The sequence below is a fragment of the Bombina bombina genome, chromosome 3 (assembly GCF_027579735.1).
Source record: "Bombina bombina isolate aBomBom1 chromosome 3, aBomBom1.pri, whole genome shotgun sequence".
Lineage (NCBI taxonomy): Eukaryota > Metazoa > Chordata > Amphibia > Anura > Bombinatoridae > Bombina > Bombina bombina.
Genome location: NC_069501.1, coordinates 1,236,525,841 through 1,236,545,946, shown reverse-complemented (window position 1 = coordinate 1,236,545,946; position 20,106 = coordinate 1,236,525,841). Strand labels below are relative to the sequence as shown.

Sequence of the window (20,106 nt, the reverse complement as noted above, 5' to 3'; positions counted from 1 at the left end):
ACTAATATAAGCTTAAAGTTTTAGTCTTAGAACTCAATCTTGAAGCCCAGAGTAACCGTTAAAGAATTGAATCCAATTATGAACCAAACAATTGATTATCTTGGAAAAAGAAATATGGATTTTAGAATCAAATTAGCATTCCAAGATTAAAATCACAAAGTTCTTCTAGCTAAAATAGCTAAAGACATAGATTAAACCTCATTTGCGAAAATATTTAATAAAATGACAACACAAATGAAATTATTAGCATGTTAATCAAGTTAAAGGACCAGTCAACACACTGGACTTGCACAATCAACAAATGCAAGATAACAAGACAATGCAATAGCACTTAGTCTGAACTTCAAATGAGTAGTAGATTTTGTCCTTTTAACAATGCTAAACAAATCATAATCAGATACTTGATCTTAAAGTATCCAACCAGAAAGATGAAGCAATTGCAACATCAGCCAAATAAATTACAGGTCTAATAAAAGTACCTGAAAATAATTTTCCTTAAATAAGATACAACCATCTGAAGGAAAAAAATAAATACTATTTGCTATAAGAATAATAGTATATTTAGCAGGAGTAGAGATAGCCCCATTAACTTGGGGAATCTTTCCTCAAAACTAACTGCCGGCAAAGAATACAATTTAAAAACCTTAAAGAAGGACTAAAAGAAAATTCTCAGCCTATTCCATTCACTAGTATCAGGAACTGGAAAAAACCTCTGAAGAAATCACAGAAGATAAATAAGCAGAATTTAAATGTTAGCTAGTCTTTAAAATCCAAAGAACTAGTTACTTCAATATCCAAAATAATCAACACCTTTTGAACAAAGAACAAATGTACTCTATTAAAAAAATAAAAAAGGAGATTTGTTAGTGTCAATATCTGATGAAGAAAAATTCTGAATGAGGAAAAAAAAACACCATCAGAGAAGGATAATTCATTATGTTGTTGGTCATTTGAAACTTCATCATCTAAAAAAGAAGTTTGAAAAAGACCTAAAAATTTATTAGAAGGCGGGATGTCAGACAAAGCCTTTAAAATAGAATCTGAAAAAAATTCTTATAATTTTCTAAGTATATCTTGTACATAAGATGTAAAAAGAATAGCAATATATAAAGCATAAATACTAATGGATTCTGCATGTAAAAGTTTATCATGATAACTTATTACAAACCATAGCTAAAGATAAAAATTCATAACATTTAAAATAAATTAACTGGGGGGGGGCGCGGAGCTATCTGCCGAAGGAAATGGTAGCATTTTACAGAGGCTCTGTGAACAAGAGATTTGTTTCGTAAAGTGTGGCTAACTGAACTTTATGAAAAGTATTTCAAACAGACTGGTGGGTCAGCCGAGACCAAGGAGAAAAGAACTGAATCAAACTTGGTGCTGGAATAAACGCTGTAGGCTGCTTTTGAAGGGGACAGAGAAGCTGCGGGAGTGAGCCGCATCACGTACCCCTGTTGCAGGCATCGGATCTGGTCTTTGCCTGCTCCGAGATTTGAGTCCCCCAGCCTCAACAACATCAGACAACTAGCAGCTGGATTGTGACCCAAGAGGTGCGGGGCTCCGCTCCGGAGCCGTCATCGCGGTCCTGTGAGGCTCTGAGGATATATGCAGCAGGGGACTCCTCCGACATCTCACGGCAGCCTGGCTGAAGTATTATAAAAAGGTGAGCGAGATCCCCTGTTTTGTAAGCACCGGGTACAATAAAGAGACTGAAATTTAACAACTTTAGGTGAGCGGGTGGAAAGTCAGTGGCGCGAAAAGACGCCATTTTAGAAGCAACCGCACACAGCATTAGAATAAGAACGGCCGGGCTGGTGCAGATGTGCTTGCCTTAACTAACTGTCATTTGAGAAAAAGGGGGAATAAAAATATCTATATCAGAAGGCTCCTTGCCCCTTGAATGTTGGCCACATTATTTTCTTTGCAACAAAAAGCAGGATAGGAGCTTGAGCTGCAACGGAGCTCTTTGATTCCCATAAGTCCCTCCAACGTTTTATGTGACACACACAAAGCAGATTACTTCCCAGATTGACAGAACACAAGCAGCATTCAGGACAAATTATTTGCTGAACATTCGGACAGAGTTGTGGGGTAGCGGGGGGGTCTAATGAACTGATCTGTGCATATTAACTGCAGCTTATCTAGTGGCTGGATATCTACACACAATTTTCACTACCTGGTTTTAAAACCTGACCACAGGGATCCCAAGCATCAATGAGTTTTTAACAGATTCATCCCTGTAAAGAGACAGATACAAAGGGCCAGGTTGGTCTCTGTCCCCTCCATTTCCTGCTGAACGTAGTGTCAGCAGGTCATACCCTAATTTCCCTTCCCGTCTTCGTTCAGTGGGGACAATTGCCCTGGGGACAGAGATCAGAGAAACCAATTAGTCCTCAATTTGCACGACAGCTAGATATATGGGGACCCACCTGCATAAGGAACATTCACTGGGATGTAAATTGAAGTAAGAATGTAAAGATGTGTCTTTGAGTGGTCCAATGACCCCACATAGATGAAGGTACAATAGCACACAGGTATATAATATAGTGCCTTTCTTGCCTCAAACTGTCTCCTTCTCACGACGACACCCATGTATGTTTCTTAAACGTAATCTTAAAAGAAAATGGGGTATGATAAGACCATGAAATAACCCCCTTAATGATATAAGGGAGGAGGGTTTTTGGAGAGTGGATCCAGAGCTACATTCCTCAATAATTCAGAGAAAGTACAGGGGACTTTGACGTCTGTTATCTTCTGACCAGAACTAGATCAGAGGGTTAGGTACACCTGAATACCTGCAAAACTAACTAAAACACCTAACTGACCTAGAGAGTGAAGTGCTTAAAGGGGTTGTTCCCAATGTCGACCAGGAAGGGGGCCAAAGCTGATAAGGGCCTGAAACCAGCATCCATGGAGGCGTTTTTCAAAACATCCAGAATGCATAAAGTTAAAGATCTTCTTTCAAATGAGGCAGAGGAAGATTTGGAGTCTGAAAATGAAGGGGATCTTGAAGATATGACTCCGGTGACCAGGGCAGACCTTCATACTTTAGTATCCAAACAGGATATTGCATCCAATTTCAATAAACTATGGGAGAAGATGGATAGCTTCCAAGAGAAAATTACTAGCAGCCTCACTGATATCAAAACTGAGATCTCAGAACTGGGGACTCGGGTGGATTCACTAGAAAATGCAACCGATGAAATGGGTGAAGAGGTGGCAGAAGTATCCCAAACACTAACAACCCAACAGCAAAAAATAATGGAGTTGGAAGAGAAGATTGAAGACATTGAAAATAGGAGCAGAAGGTCCAATATTCGACTTAAAGGGGTCCCCGAGACAATCGGAGCCGAAGATCTATGCAACTATCTCCAACAACTATTTCGAGCAATCTTAGGAACACCAGGCGACTCGGAAGTTCCACTAGAAAGAGCCCATAGGGCCCTAAGGGCAAAACCTAAACCAGATCAACCCCCGAGAGATGTGATACTTAAACTTCTGCATTTCCCTGACAGGGAAAAAATACTCTCAGCTGCAAGACAAAACCCCACTTTTAAATTCCAGGGTAACATTATCCAGTTTTTCAAAGATCTCTGCGTTAAGACCCTGCAAAGAAGATATGCACTTCGTCCGCTCACCCTCCTCCTCAGAAAACACCATGTTCCATACAGGTGGGGCTTCCCTTTTGCCCTACATGTTGTGAGAAATGGTAGAACAACCACGATCAAGTCCACAGCGGAAATACCTGCTATTTGCAGACTCTTGGAGTTAGACCCGCCCGAAATTATGGAGGAGGAAACAGTAACAGGCTCCCCGGATCCTTAAAACTCTCAAGCAAAGTCTCAGAGACCTAGATGGAAAAAGGTTACTAAAAAGAAAACTAAAACTTGAGACTTAGACACAAAGGGGACAATATTCTATCTGCGGATTTCTCTTGTTTGGTTGTGAGAAGTTGAGACGTAGGTAACAGTTTTTAGCCTCAGGAAGAAGAAAGAGGTTATAGAGGCACCAAGTTTAAAAGACTACTGTATGTTTATTAATTCCTACATGATGTCTGTTATTGTGGTTGTTGTTGTTGTGACTACATGTAAAATACACAAAGTGTTGGTATTGACACATGTTTGCCAGCACACTGTTTTATTATAACATGTTAGTAGTTATGTTAACGTTTCTGTTTTTGTTGTTTGGAGTCACGGGATACCTCAAGCGCACGCGATGCTCATCAATCATAGGAGGATTGGCGCGATGCTGGGAGCTGTCCTATCAGATGTCGAATAAGGTACTCTTAAAATACTTAGACATATGTGAGAAGAGAGTAGAGTATGGCCATATTTTTTAAGAATGTTATTACCTAGAATCACACTGCTCTCGCACAACGAGAGAGGCCTTAACACTGACGTAAAACGAAGGACAGCAATGACTAATTATAGGCGAATAAGGACCAATGTAATTTTCCTACAGGAGACGCACTTTCTCCGTTCCACCATTCCAAAGTACTGGGCAAGGGATTTTGCACAACAGTTTCATTCCACACTAGAGTCTAAAAAGAGAGGAGTCTCCATCCTTATTCACTCATCTATCCCCTTCACACACATAGAAACTATAGCTGATAGGGAGGGCAGATACCTCCTGGTGTCTGGTCAGATAGGAGGAATAGACATACTTTTTTGTAATGTGTATGCTCCCAATGAGCAACAAGATAAATTCTTTCACAATATATCTAATCTGCTGACTGGTTGGTCCAGGATGCGCATAGTTCTAGCAGGAGACTTTAACGTAGACATACAATCATTAACAAACTACACAGCCACTCTGCAAACTAAAAAGAAGCAAAGACAGGGAGGAGTAGCTAAGAACATAGCGGAGATGCTTGGGCAACATGAGTTACAGGACACTTGGCAGGTGATACATGGAAGTGCTAGGGACACTACATTCTATTCTTCAGCACATAATACTTACACGAAGATAGAATATATATATATATATATATATATATATATATATATATATATATATATACACACAAGTCAAATATTGCAACCAATAATTCAACAGATAGATATTCTACCGTGTGTTTGGTCAGACCATTCTATCACTAAACTCACCCTAGGTAATTTGTTAGACCCGAAGAGAACAAAATCTTGGACGTATGATCCATCCTGTATTAAAAATCCGCTTATTAAAGATAAAATACTCAAAGATCTAGAGGAATACTGGCAGATTAATATAGACACAACTAACAACCCTATAATAACATGGGCGGCACATAAGGCAGTGATCAGAGGAGTATTGATTAAAGAAAAGACAGCAGCTAGGAAACAGAATGACCTTGTTCTGAAACAGCTATATTCAGAGATTACCTCATTAGAGAGAGCACATAGAATAACTAAATCACACACTACGCTGACACACCTGACAAACACGAAGAACAAGTTGCAATCTATACTAAATGAGCAATCCATAAAGGCGGCGCACAGACTAAAAACGAACTACTTTATCTTTTCGAATAAACCAGATAAATACCTAGCGAAAAAAATTAGAGACAATTATCAAACTTTGTCTATACCGAGCATACAGAATTCAAAGGGCCACATGACAACCCACCCACAGGAAATTGTAGACACATTTGCTCAATTTTATAGCGAACTGTATGACGGGACTAAAGTACACCATTGCCCCTTGACGGACAAAATATTTGATTCTTTTCTACACAAATCAAACCTGAAACCAATCTCTGATGAAGATAGGGAAACTCTTAATGCTAAAATTACACACGAAGAGGTACGGGCAGCTATCAAAGATCTTAAACCAAGTAAAGCTCCAGGCCCAGACGGATTCCCAGGGGAATACTATAAGGCTTTTAGAGATACCCTAACACCTCACTTGGTGGTGTTTGCTAACCACATTATGGAAGGGGGAGAAATACAGATGGAACTGCTTCAGGCTAAGATAGTGGTGATACCAAAACAGGGAAGGGATCCTCACCTGTGTGCTAATTACAGACCGATCTCCCTTATCAATCAGGATCTCAAGATAGTTACAAAAATATTAACTAACAGATTGAAAAACATCCTACCCTCAGTTATACACCCTGACCAAGTCGGATTTATTAAGGACAGGGAAGCCCCAGACAATATCCGTAGAATGGTATCAGTTATTGATTTTCTCAGGGACAGGGGGATGCCTTCTCTGATCCTATCTTTGGATGCGGAGAAGGCATTTGACCGGGTTGATTGGAAATATATGGTGAGATTGCTATCACTAATGGGTTTCGAAGGGCGATTTATGAAAGCTATTGAGGGACTATACTCGACACCTACAGCCCAGGTCAGAGCAATTGGACATCAGTCTAGAGTTATACGTATTCTTAATGGTACGAGACAGGGATGCCCTCTATCACCCTTAATTTTTGCGCCATGCATAGAACCCCTAGCTGCATATATACGTAACTGCCCTGATATTTGGGGATTGGAGGTAGGGACGACACATCATAAAATCACCCTGTTTGCGGATGATGTCTTACTAACCATCTTGAAACCATTGATTTCGTTGCTGCATGTATATCACGCTATACAATTATTCTCCCAAATATCGGGTTATAAAATTAATGTAGAAAAGTGCGAAGCCCTTCCCTTGTCGATTCCTAAACACACCATTAAGGCGATTGAGAAGAATTTTGACTTCAAATGGGTCTCGGGTGGCTTAAAATATCTAGGGATAAAACTGACTACTCACTCCTCCAAATTATATGCCGCGAACTACACTCCTCTATACAAAGCAATTAGATCAGACCTGGGGAAATGGAAGAAAATGGGATTCTCCTGGTATGGGAGACTATCTGCCGTTAAGATGACGATCTTGCCCAGAATTATTTATTTATTTAGGGTTCTCCCAATTAAAATTAACAGATCAGATTTAGATAACCTACAACGAGACATACATAGATTCTTGAGAGACAATAAACACCCGAGGATTCCACATCAAATTCTGACGAGACATAGACAGTTGGGGGGGGTGGGTGCTCCCAATTTACAGGATTATTACACAGCAGCAAGACTGGCGCAGAACTCAATACTTGGTAGACGACAGAAAGATGTTCTCTGGCCCGCTTTGGAGGCAACCATGGGGGGGATGGAGGAACCTGACGACATTATATGGGGTACTGTAAAGAACAAAGACCCAAAAGCTTACCAAAACAAAATTACGCAAATGACTAAGAAACAATGGGCTAAGATCCAACAGATAGGGAAGTTAATTCCTAAGCAATCCCTAATAATGCCGCTAAAATTTTTGTTAAATGAGGAGTTTAGATACCATATAAAGAAATGGGAAAATAAAGGCTTATACAGGGTTGCGGATTTGCATTCACAAGGTAAAATACTGACCTTCACGCAACTCAGACAAAAATTAGAGCCTATTCAGATACACTGGTTTCTTTACCTACAGGTCACATCAGCTATACAAATACACATTAATAGTGCTAGACCACATAGTCAAAGGACGACTTGAAAATTTATGTACAGCAATTAACAGACCCAAGAAAGCAATCTCTAGATTATACATATCGCTGCAGGAAAATAAATACAGGTGGCCCTCGTTTTACAACGGTTCAATTTACACCGTTTCAGAATAACAACCTTTTTTTCCAGTCATGTGACTGCTATTGGAAAGCATTGAGAAGCAGTGCATTTATTAGAATAGCCAGTAGGTGGAGCTGTCCGCTTGTGTTGCAGTAAAGCCAAGCAAGCTGAAATTAATCAGTTTAACCAGATCTGAGCTATAGAGCAGATTTCAAAGGAACAAGATCTTCCTGTCTATAACCCAGTCCAGATTGGAATGCATAGAAAGAACTGTTTGCAGAGAAATGCAAGTGAAGTCTGTGTTGTGTGATTATTTTATTAGGTTTATAATGCTGTTTAGCATTTAAAGTCTTCATTTTAAAGCTTTAAAAATAATGTATTAGGTGTTACTTATGACAATTTTGAGAGGGGCCTGGAACCTATCTCCCTCACTTCCCATTGACTTACATTATAAACTGGGTTTCAATTTACAACGGTTTCAATTTACAACCATTCCTTCTGGAACCTAACCCCGGAGTAAACTGAGGGCTACCTGTACTTAACTAAAACTACACTGCTACTAAACTGGGAGGGAGATATAGCGAAGGAGCATACGATAGACGAATGGAGTGATATATTCCATCACGCTAGTAGGGGCCTTATTAGTGCAGACCTCAGAGAGAACATACTGAAGACAACTTTTAGATGGTACTTGACACCAGTAAAAACAACCCATATGACATCAGGAGGTTCTAGCCACTGTTATAGAGGGTGTAAGGTTAGGGGATCATATCTCCACATGTGGTGGGATTGCCCTAAAGTCCAAAACATTTGGGGGGAGTTATCTGCACTGCTGAGTATATTATTTGATGAGCGAATCTCGCTTACACCGGCCCAGGCACTGTTGCACGAGACAGTACCGGGATTAAATCCACATATAAACACTTTTATCCGAATCCTCTGTACCACCACAAGAATAGCTATAGCTAAATACTGGAAAAATTAAATACCTACATGAACGGAGGTTTTAACTAGAATACAGATGATTTATTCGATGTACGAGACAGCAGCAGTTATACAGGATACAGGGCCTGCGTTCCAGAAGATCTGGTTTTACTGGATACTTAAAGGTAATGGAAGAATAAGTTAGGGAGAAAGGCAGAGAAGTCTTAGAGAATAATAGTTGCTGATCAGACATGATAGGTTACCCAATATAGGGAAAATTGATGAGGAAGCTACTATTAGCCATATAGATAAACACTAGGGCGACAGGTGCCCGTGGCTCCATTAGTTTCACATGTTGTGTTTTGAGATTTGTTGAGTTTTGTTCATTGGTTCTAGTTAGATTAATAATATTGCTAAAGTGATAAGAATACCACCCCCAAGATTACATTTCTCCGATATAGACTGTTGTATCCACTGACATTTAAAAGGAGAAACCAAAGGGAAAAGTATGAAAATGAGAGAAGCCTCCACATATTCTGAGAAGGACCGTAGAAAATATAGCAGCTTAGATAAAGATTATAATTGTGTGTAAGGTAATATGTGTTTTGCTGCCTAACGTTTTTCTTGTCTTTTTTTCTCTTTCTCATTGTAAGTTACAGGTCATTTACCTGATGTACAAGGAGGAGGTTTGTGGTTAATGAAAAATATTTTATCTAAAATAAATGAACTTAGCTTTGGTAGGACTGATCTCAGTCAACAGGAATCCCTCAGCATGTTCTGATCCAGGAACAGTGTATGGAAAATCTTGCAATATGTAAATAGAAAAAAACAACATATAAAGCAAAATTATCAAATTCCTTAAATGACAGTTTCAGGAATGGGAAAAAATGCAAAACAAACAAGCCTCTAGCAACCAGAAGCAACAAAAAAGTGAGACTTAAATATGTATGACACCCACATTATTGGCGCCAAGTACAATGCCCATATTTTTTGGTGCCAAGTATGACGCCACATCCTCTGACGCCGAAAAAGACGCCCACATTTTTTGCCGCAAAAAAAACGTCTGAACACATATGCATCAAAAAATGACGTAACAACGAACAAACTTCCGGCATAAACTACGGCGCCGGAAATGACAAAATTTTGCGCCAAAAAAGTTTGCGCCAAGAATGACGCAATAAATTGAAGCATTTTCTGCCCCCGCGAGCCTAACAGCCCACAGGGAAAAAAGTCAATTGAAAATTTTCAAGGTAAGAAAAAAAAAATATTTATTCATATGCATTATCCCAAATAATGAAACTGACAGTCTGAATGAAGGAATACTGATTATCCTGAATCATGGCAAATATAAGTTTAAACACATATATTTAGAACTTTACATATAAAGTGCCCAACCATAGCTTAGAGTGTCACAAAAAATAAGACTTACTTACCCCAGGACACTCATCTACATATAGTAGATAGCCAAACCAGTACTGAAACGAGAATCAGTAGAGGTAATGGTATATAAGAGTATATCGTCGATCTGAAAAGGGAGGTAGGAGAAGAAATCTCTACGACCGATAACAGAGAACCTATGAAATAGATCCCCTACAGGAAGACCATTGTATTCAAATAGGCAATACTCTCTTCACATCCCTCTGACATTCACTGCACTCTGAGAGGAAAACCGGGCTTCAGCCTGCTGCGAAGCGCATATCAACGTAGAATCTAGCACAAACTTACTTCACCACCTCCATGGGAGGCAAAGTTTGTAAAACTGAATTGTGGGTGTGGTGAGGGGTGTATTTATAGGCATTTTAAGGTTTGGGAAACTTTGCCCCTCCTGGTAGGAATGTATATCCCATACGTCACTAGCTCATGGACTCTTGCTAATTACATGAAAGAAATGTCACTTAATGACCAAGGACGTAACCTGTATTTCCTCAGGGTTTTAAAGCGCTGGAAGCGATCATGATCGCTTCCAGACGCTTTTAGGGTATTGCAGTGATGCCTCGATATTGAGGCATACTGCTATACCATTTTTTAAGCATTCGATGCAGAGAGAGCCACTCTGTGGCCCTCTCTGCATCGGCCAGGGATGGTGCCGATCGTTGGTGGGTGGGAGTCATTGCAGGCAGGCGGGTGGGCGGCCCATCGCTGGCGCTTGTTCCAGATCCTGTTACCAAATGTCTGTGAGCGCGCAAGGAGGCGGGGCTCATGAGCGTGCACAAGGAAATTAATTATAACCAAAAGGAGGGGGGGGGAAATGGTTTGGAAAGGGATCCAGGAGGTGGGTAGGGTATTGAGGGGGGGGGGGGGAAGCTACTCCACAGAAATTGGGCTGTTTATATTTTTTTATTAAAAAAGGGGCAAATTTGTTAGTATACCAGGTACAGGCAGACAGCTGCCAGTACCTAAGATGGCAGCCAATAGGTCGAGGGGGGAGGCTTAGAGAGCTGTTTGGGGGTAATGGGGGATCCTACACTTTATATAAAATACATAAAAAAAAATATCTTTAAAAAAAAAAATAAAAAAAAAATTATTTTTATACAGGCATACTTTCTGCCAGTACGTAAGATGACGGTGACAATTGTGAGATGAGGGAGGGAAGAGAGCTATTTGAGGGGGGTCAGGGAGGGATCAGAGGGTGGGATGTGTCAGGTGGGAGGCTGATCTCTACCCTAAAGCTAAAATTAATCCTACAAGCTACCTATAATTAACCCCTTAACTGCTGGGCATAATACAAATGTAGTGCGCAGCGGAATTTAGCAGCCTTCGAATTACCAAAAAGCAATGCCAAAGCCATAAATGTCTGCTATTTCTGAACAAAGGGGATCCCAGAGAAGAATTTACAACCATTTGTGTCATAATTGCACAAGCTGTTTGCAAATAATTTCAGTGAGAAACCTAAGGTTTGTGAAAAAGTGAACAATTTTTTTTTATTTTAACGCATTTGGCGGTGAAATATACCAAAATGGGCCTAGATCAATACTTTGGGTTGTTTACTAAAACAATATATACATGTGACGAGATATTTAGGGATTCCTGACAGATATCAGTGTTATAATGTAACTTATGCAAATTTTTGAAAAAAAAAAAGGTTTGGAAATAGCAAAGTGCTACGTTCTTATTGCCCTATAACTTGCAAAAAAAGCAAACAACTTGTAAACATTGGGTATTTCTACAAATAGGACAAAATTTAGAAACTATTTAGCATGGGTGTTTTTTTGGTGGTTGTAGATGTGTAACAGTTTATGGGGGTCAAAGTTGGAAAAAGTGTTTTTTTCATTTATTCATCATATTTTATAAAAAAATTATAGTAAATTATATATAATGAAAATAATGGTATTTTTAGAAAGTCCATTTAATGTAGAGAAAAATTGGTATATAATATGTGTGGGTACAGTAAAGGAGTAATAGGAAAATTACAGCTAAACACAAACACCGCAAAAATGTAAAAATAGCCTTGGTCCCAAACGGTCATAAAATTAAATAAATGGTCTGGTCACTAAAGGGTAAAATACTAAATAAGAACCTAAAAAGTGTTCACATGGTGGCATTAAAAAATCAGCTTTCACATAACAGAATTAAACTTTTATATTTATAATGAGCAATAGGTTAAAATAAGTTAAATGAATAATTATGTTTTAAAACTCAAATATCAATTAAACATGGGATGAACCAATGTGTATATTATATCGGCTTCCTTCTATAAGATTAGATATGCAAATGAACTAACAGTCAGCAGATTCACATTTGTCTTTGTTACAAATAGCCAACTGAATATGTACATGGTAACTCAGCAGGTGTAGATAGGGGTATATCCGATTACTTACTAGGGGGTTCTGCAGGGGATCCCAGATTTACTGTGTTGTCTGCCTCACCAAGAGATATACCGTTAATAGGTACCCCGCAATCTGCAACCACAGCTAGGCAGGACGACCTCCCACAATCCCACAGTCTGGCTGTTCCATCCCGAGAACAGGTCACTACATTTCGTCCACGATCCACCACAGCCAAGTCTAGTATACCTGCAGGGGCAGAACTTGCATTTTATAGAAAATACAATTTAAATGTCTAGAAACAGTGATATCATTTACTATATAAAATGTCTAATAACATGAACCAAATTAAAGGAGGTGTGACAATTTGTTTGGCCTATATCTATAAATAAATAAAATCACACACACACTGAAAGAACTGGTTCCTCTTAATATGTTCATATAATAGTAATTGGATTGAAGGTGTTGGACACCAGCTCTATAGCTGTGAATAAAATGTATTTAAAATTAGATTTTCTGTTGAAGAAGAAATAAATAGGAATTGCTATAGATGTCAAATGTTCCTGTGCTGAAACCATTCTAGTGGAACATGCTATTGCCATCAGTAAAGCTGAGGAAGATGTCAGCCGGTGAGCAGTTTATACCATAGAATGACTGTTAGTTTGAAAAACAAAATAAATGGTTTCAATACATTTGTAATGCTAATTTCTTCCAGAACTTACAGAGTCACCTCAAAGTTACATAAAGCATGACACAGTTACCTCCTTTATGGCCTTTAAATGTGACGGGGCAGCTGGCATCTTCTACAGACCATACCTTCACCTGAGCATCCATTCCTCCACTCAAGACAACCATACCCGAGGGGTAGAACATACAGCAGTTTACATCAAAGATGTGGCCTTCCAGCTTCCTCTGTAACAGGAAATAGCATCCGCCATTACCAATAGGACACATGCCTATAGCAAATGATGTGACTCAACCTTCATATGCCAACAACCGACCTCTCAGAACCTCATATGGTACCAAGCACACACTATGTTAGCCTGTGGATACTACAGAGTGTCAGGCACACAGATTGCACAAAGAAAAGAAAAATACCCGAGGTCATCTAGTAATCTGGTACTGTTTGACCAATGCCCCTACAAACAGAAAAGATGCATCACATCTATATTATGAAACCTGTAACAATGAAAACTCTCATGATTTAGATAGAGCATACAATTACAAATAAAACTTTCTACTTTACTTCTATTATGAAAACTGAACCTACCTAGATATGCTCTCAAAAAAAAAAAAAAAAAAGATAGGGAAAATAATAAAAAAAATTTAAAAAGTTAAAAATTTGAAAAAAAAAAAAAAAAAAAAAAGGAATGCTCCATCTATATCATGAGTGTTTAAAAGGATCATAAGTTGGAAAATTACTGTTAGATCATGTAATTTTAATACTATTGACCCAACACTACTGTGTGTTTAAACCCTGCAAAAACACACAGTATAAGTGCTGCTCAGGACCTGCAGACTCAGATGTGCAACTAGTGCTGCTGATTGGATAAGCAACGGTTTCTGATCTGAACCAGCAGTGCTCTGCGGGTTCCGAGCAGCACTTCTACTGTGTGTTTAACCTCTTTGCAGGGGTTACACACACAGTAGCTCAGGGTCAATATCTGTAAAATGACACGCTCTAAAAAATTATGATCCTTTAATAGCGTGATCTAGGCAACGTACAGGCGTGATCTAGGTAATGTACTCCCATTATCTAGGCAACATACAGGCGTGATCTAGGCAACGTACAGGCGTGATCTAGGCAACGTACAGGCGTGATCTAGGCAACGTACAGGCGTGATCTAGGCAACATCACATAAAATACTAGGAATGACCTTTGGGCAGTGCATATTATGGAATTTGGCCCAAGACAAAGCCTTTACTAAGGGTCTTAATTGTATTTGATTATTTAGATATTCACTGTTATGCTTCACCAATTTATAAAAACAAAAAGGTTAGAAATGTTTTTTTCCTTTGAATAATGTTATTTCCAATACTATTACTGTAATCATTGATCAGTATATTCTGTACAGAGTATTGTTGTGTACTGTATACATGGTGCAAGCAATGTGGATTGGTAATATTATCACATACACAATATTCCAGATTAAAATGCTACAAGAAGGGGCAGCACATTAGGGCCTATGCACAAGCTAAAGAGAAAGGCTGTGTTCTTAAACATGGGTCACATCTGTATTTTGTTTTTGTTTTAGTATGTAATTTATACATTAGCAACCCTGCAGTGCTATGTGTTTAACCATGCAAAGTGGTTTAACACACAATAAAAGTACCGCTTGGGAGACGGAGAGTGCTGCCGAAGAGCTGGGTTATGTGACTACCACTGCTAATTGCATCAGCGCCTGCATCCACTATGGCCAGCAGTGATCTGCGGCTCCTAAACAGTACTTTAACCCCATTGTGGAGGTTAAACACATAGCATTGCAGGGTTACTAATGTTAAAATTACATGCTCTTTAGATTAAATTGGAACATTTCATTTTCCCACTATAACGGCCCTTTAATACTGCAACATGCTTCTAAATGCACGCCGACAATCTAAACACACATTCATAAAAAAAATGTGAAAAAGAACTAAAATGTATACGGCTGAAAATATAACATAAAAATCCCAACCTCAAATTATTACACCGCAAACTCTGTTTCTGGCTTGAACATGTGATTAGAACTTTTCTTAATTCAGGTTTTGCTAATCTTGGTGCTTACTCTGACTTCGCCATTATTAGTTTGCCAGATTTTCATTGAGCCGTCTGTGCTTGTGGATACGCCAAGTCCTCCTGCGCATGAGATGTCCAAGCACGTTACCTGTGAGATGAAGTTACAATGAAGCAAAGCTATGTCATTCTTTTCCCTAAAATTACATTCACAAAGTATTAAAAAAAAAAAAACAAGGACAACTTTTAGAGGGTAAATTTAGATCCTTGGGGGGCCTAGCTGGATAATGGGAGGGAAAAATCAGTTTGCAAAAGTCATCATTAGACTGATGCACTGCTGCATACCCATTGTATAATAAGCAAATTAGTAATAGTGTTGGAAGATTTACTGCATAACAATGTTCCCTCCATAAACAACAGAGTTTGGGAAAACAAAAATTATAGAATCATTTTTTTTTTTAAATATTTCTACGTGTCCATTCTGTGTTTAATGCCGTTATTTATTTGAGCTTATTAATCCACATAATAAATTGCCCAACTGTGGCTTTACAGTCACATATTTCAGACAAGGATCTACACCTCTGAAATAATTACAGACAAATCTCTTTAATAAATAGTGTCCAAAAATGTACTCCAATATTAAGTGCCTTATGGAAGTGAAATACTCGACACATTCCGTTTTGTGTGAAGAATGTTAGCTCGGAAAATTGAGGATTTTTCACATACTCAAAAGTTGAAATGCACCTGCTGATTTCTCAAGGCCAATTCTGCTACATATCTGTCCCTAATTGGCTGTAATTGATAACAACTGCAAAACAAGGTACTGTATATTAACATTATGACCATGGCAAGCCTTGTTGCCTTTGGAGTGAAGCCCAGATTAGCTCCTCCATACAAGGCAATTGGTGGGTGGAATATCGCTAACAATTGCAATAAAAATGATGTTGATTTGTTTTAAAAACGTTTAGATTTGGCCGATATATTATTCTATAGCAACGCAATAGAGATGTATTGTAATTACAAGGTGCTTGTTGTCCTTTTAAAGGGACATTCTATACCAGTTATTTTTGTTTCATCAAAAAGAGGTTATTTCAAAGTGTACCATGTCCTGACCGGCATTACCCGAAACAACTGGGTGCTCCTCCCATACCAGGGCAACACTCTCTGTAAACACGGAGCACATCCCCTGACATAGGCAGCTCACCCATGAGCAGACTCGGGTGCAAAATTAACAACAGACTGGCCGCAAATATAAAAATAAAATAGTCACTCTCACATGGGCAGAAAGCAGCTAATAGTAAAAACATACATTGGAGGATTTAGTTACAGCTGTTGGCCAAGAGTCCTGTCATGGCACTGCCAGTATTTGGGCCCTAACTTCTTGCTGGTCTCTTACACTGATCTGCACCTTAGAGCAATGTTTCTCAACCCCAATACTCAAGTATCCAAAAATGGCCAGATTTAACTAAAGCCCAGGTGAAATGATCAGCTGATCAGTAACCATGGTTACTAACCTGCTCTTACCCATCAAATGTTTATTCCACCTGTGCTGTAGTCAAAGGGACATGAAACACAAATTTTCTCTTTTCCAATTTACTTTATTTTTCTAATTTGTTTTGTTCTCTTGGTAATGTTTGTTCAAAAGCATACCTAGGTAGGCTCAAGACCTGCTGATGGGTGGCTGCACATATATGCCTCATGTTATTGCCTCACCCGTGAGCATTGCTGTTTCTTTAACTAAGGATAGCAATAGAATGAAGCAATTTACATAATACAAGTAAATTGGAAAGTTATTTAGAATCATGAAAGAAAAATGTTGGGTTTCATGTTTCTTTAAGACATAATGAAAATCTGGCCTGAAATTGCTGATTTAGCCTGTAGTAACCCCACCTAAATTGAAAGTTTCTATACCTAGCTATATTGTATTGAGAAACTATATAAACAGAGTCAGCAGAAAAAATTACACTCACAGTGGGAGGTGGAAGAGATATAGAGCTCTAAATGTAAATTGTATTGTACAGAGAGACAGAGATAAGAAAGGGAAGAATTTGATTGATAAAATATCTGATATGTCAGCAAACAACGCCTATTTTGATGGGCTGTGGTTTAAATGAGCAAATTCAGCTATTTCTTTTGCAAAAAGAAGCATAAATGAGCAATTCTCATACATTTTATACACTGCAGCCGTTATAACAAGTTATGGGGAACACATTCAGGGAAAAACAATTTCACAGTGTACTGTGTTCCAGAAACTTGTTATACCTACTCTAGACTATTAAAGGGACACAAAACCCAACATTTTTCTTTCACAATTTCTTTCAGTTAGAACATACACTTTCAAACAAATTTTTTATTTACTTCTATTACCAAATTTGCTTCATTCTCTTGGTATCCTTTGCTGAAGGAAAACGCATTGCACTGCTAGGAGCTAGCAGAACACATCTGGTGTGCAGCCAGCCACAAATCAGCAGCTAGCTCCCAGTAGGTGCAGTGCTGTTCCTGAAGCTACCTACGTATACTTTTCAACAAAGGATACCAAGAAAATGAAGCAAATTAGATTACAGAAGTAATTTGGAAAGTTGATTAAAACTACCTGCTCTATCTAAATCATGAACATTTTTTACTTTACTCTATGGGAAATGTTTACTTTGTGTCTAATTTTAGTATTTGAAATAGCTAGTTTTGCTCACTAAAACTATCAACAATTTTTGTCAAGCACATACATATATACATAATAAATAGGTACCGAAATGCCAGTTATGGCTGGGGGTTCAATGAGCACAGCCACCTATTTCAGATACAAAAATCTCTCCTCTAACACTAAATCAGTGGTTAATTAGTGTTATTGTCTCACGTTTACATAGCTTACAGTTTACATAGCTTTTCTACAGAGAATACTCTGTATTCTATATTTTCAGTATAGGTGGCAGATTCAAAAGCAAAAACAACTATTTCGAATAACAAAATAAAGGTGAATAAAACCATACTGTCCAACAGGCAAAATAAACCTTTGGGGAAAAAAGGAGAGAGAAAATCTCCTACAAATTCCCTTAACATGCTACAAAATGACTGCTTGACCAGTGAAAGAGCTCTAAACAGTCACAGCAAAGGAGAAAATATAAACTCAAAAAATGTCTGAACAATGCACATTTTGATAAGAAAATTACAGTTTAAAATCGTATAAGATTTATATTGTATACAAATTTGTCAGCAGCATTGCCGATGTATACTATACAATAATTTAAGAATGAGATTATATATATATAGATAGATAGATAGATAGATAGATAGATAGAGTTTAGAAGGCATATGTAAATATATGTGGAAAAAATACTTTACACTTTTTTCATGGATTCTTGGAAAGCTGGTATAAGGAGACAGGAATTTACTGGTAACACCCGCTACCGGGCAGGAAACGGTGATACTCTTCTGCAAAAGAAAAAACATCCAAAGTAAAATGCACAGCCGTAAACTAATATTCATGTTTACAAGAAACACATTCCAGTTATTGTCAAATTCATGCACTTTATCAACAAAATATGGCAAAAGTCTACTGCTTAGATACGTATAAAACATTATTATTAATAAACACTATATATCTTTTTTCACTTTATCTTGAAATACATCTACATTAATGGGTGTTCTCAAGTTTCCAGTATAAATGTCAGTGCGTACAACTGGCATTTTACATCAAGAGGGTTATATATCACCCATTATTTGATGAAAGGAGACTCTACTTATAATGTGAGGCCTTAAAGAAAGTAAATGTATATTAAATGAATCCAGGGCTTTAATACACCCCCTATGTATACTATTATAAATATAACCACTTCTGGAAGAATTTGTTAAATATGTTTAAAACTGCAGCATTTGCCCGTGACCTGCCCTTCAGTTCAGCTATTTTTCACTAATGCTGTCATTGGGTATAAATATCTAACTTCTCACATACGGCTCTGTGAAACGATATTTCACAAATAAGTTATTAAGCTCCAGTGTGTGCAGAGGCTAATTAATACTGTGATAACCTGTGAAGCACAAACTAACGAGCAGAGAAGTAGCTGCTTGATTTTAGCCTTCTTCCTGTGTGTATTTGTGCTGCTGTAATGATTAAAAAAAGGGTTCTTAGCTCTTCACATTACACTGTACACAATCTGCATTAAACAGCATGCCAGCTTGTGACTCCTGGCTGTGAGCAGGCTAGTAGGGAAAGCCTCTAGCTATGTTTAGAGAGATCATTATGTAATTATTTATAAGCAGTACAATTCCAGCAAAGTTTTACTCATTTATAAGGACTTTAACTGCAAAAAAGTAATACATGCAAACTCTGTACAAACACATAATGCTTTATCTAAATCATCCATTTTTTACTACACTGTCCCTTTAAATATGCAGATTTTTTATAACCATGAGATATCTATAATTGAAAGAAGGTAATCTATGCTTACAAATTAGGTATCATGGCTGCATATTTAACTTTTGCTGACATGGAGGCAGAGTTTTAGTCTGCTCCTCCTTTTAAGCTACACGTTGTGAAAAAAAAAATCTTTGAGAGTTCTTTACATCCTTTGGATGTGGTAAGAGCTTTGTAATTCTTTATCGAGGTTATTAGGATTTCAGAAGACTTCTAGTCTATTTGTTGTTTTTCTAGTTTCAGAAAAGGTTAGAAAGTCTCTGCAATTTATTTGGCATCCTCGTTAAAGCTTTTGTTTTTCAAGGCTTATTTGGAGGCAGGGCAGGTTCCGCCTCAGAGATTTACAGCTCATTCTGCTACATTCAGTCGCCATTTCATGGTTTTTTTTTCAGAATGAAGCTTCAGATGATCAAATTTGCAAAGCAGTATTTTGGTCTTCTTTGCATACTTTTATTGTTTTTACCATTTTAATGTATTTTGCTTCTTCTGAAGCAGTCTTTGGTAAAAAAAAAAAGTTCTTCAGGCAGCTGTTTCAGTTTGATTCTACTGCTTTTGATTTAAGTTTTTTTTAAGGATAACTTAATTATTGTGTGGATTTAATTTCTCAGTGGAAATAGCTGTTATTTTATCCCCCATACGTCAATAGCTCATGGACTCTTGCCAATTACATGAAAGAAAACATAATTTATGTAAGAACTTACCTGATAAATT

General features: G+C 38.0%; 1 protein-coding gene across 1 annotated transcript in view; it reads right to left on the bottom strand.

Annotated features, from left to right (window-relative positions):
- The window catches only part of PAAF1 (proteasomal ATPase associated factor 1), a 148,910-nt gene that overhangs the window by 116,656 nt on the left and 12,148 nt on the right, over positions 1 to 20,106 (bottom strand). Inside the window, exons 4-7 of the mRNA XM_053708733.1 lie at positions 18,324 to 18,413; positions 15,037 to 15,135; positions 13,033 to 13,183; positions 12,326 to 12,520 (exon numbers count right to left, since the gene is read on the bottom strand). Of these exons, the coding sequence (XP_053564708.1) occupies positions 12,326 to 12,520; positions 13,033 to 13,183; positions 15,037 to 15,135; positions 18,324 to 18,413 (535 nt within the window). The remainder of the gene's footprint in view (positions 1 to 12,325; positions 12,521 to 13,032; positions 13,184 to 15,036; positions 15,136 to 18,323; positions 18,414 to 20,106) is intronic.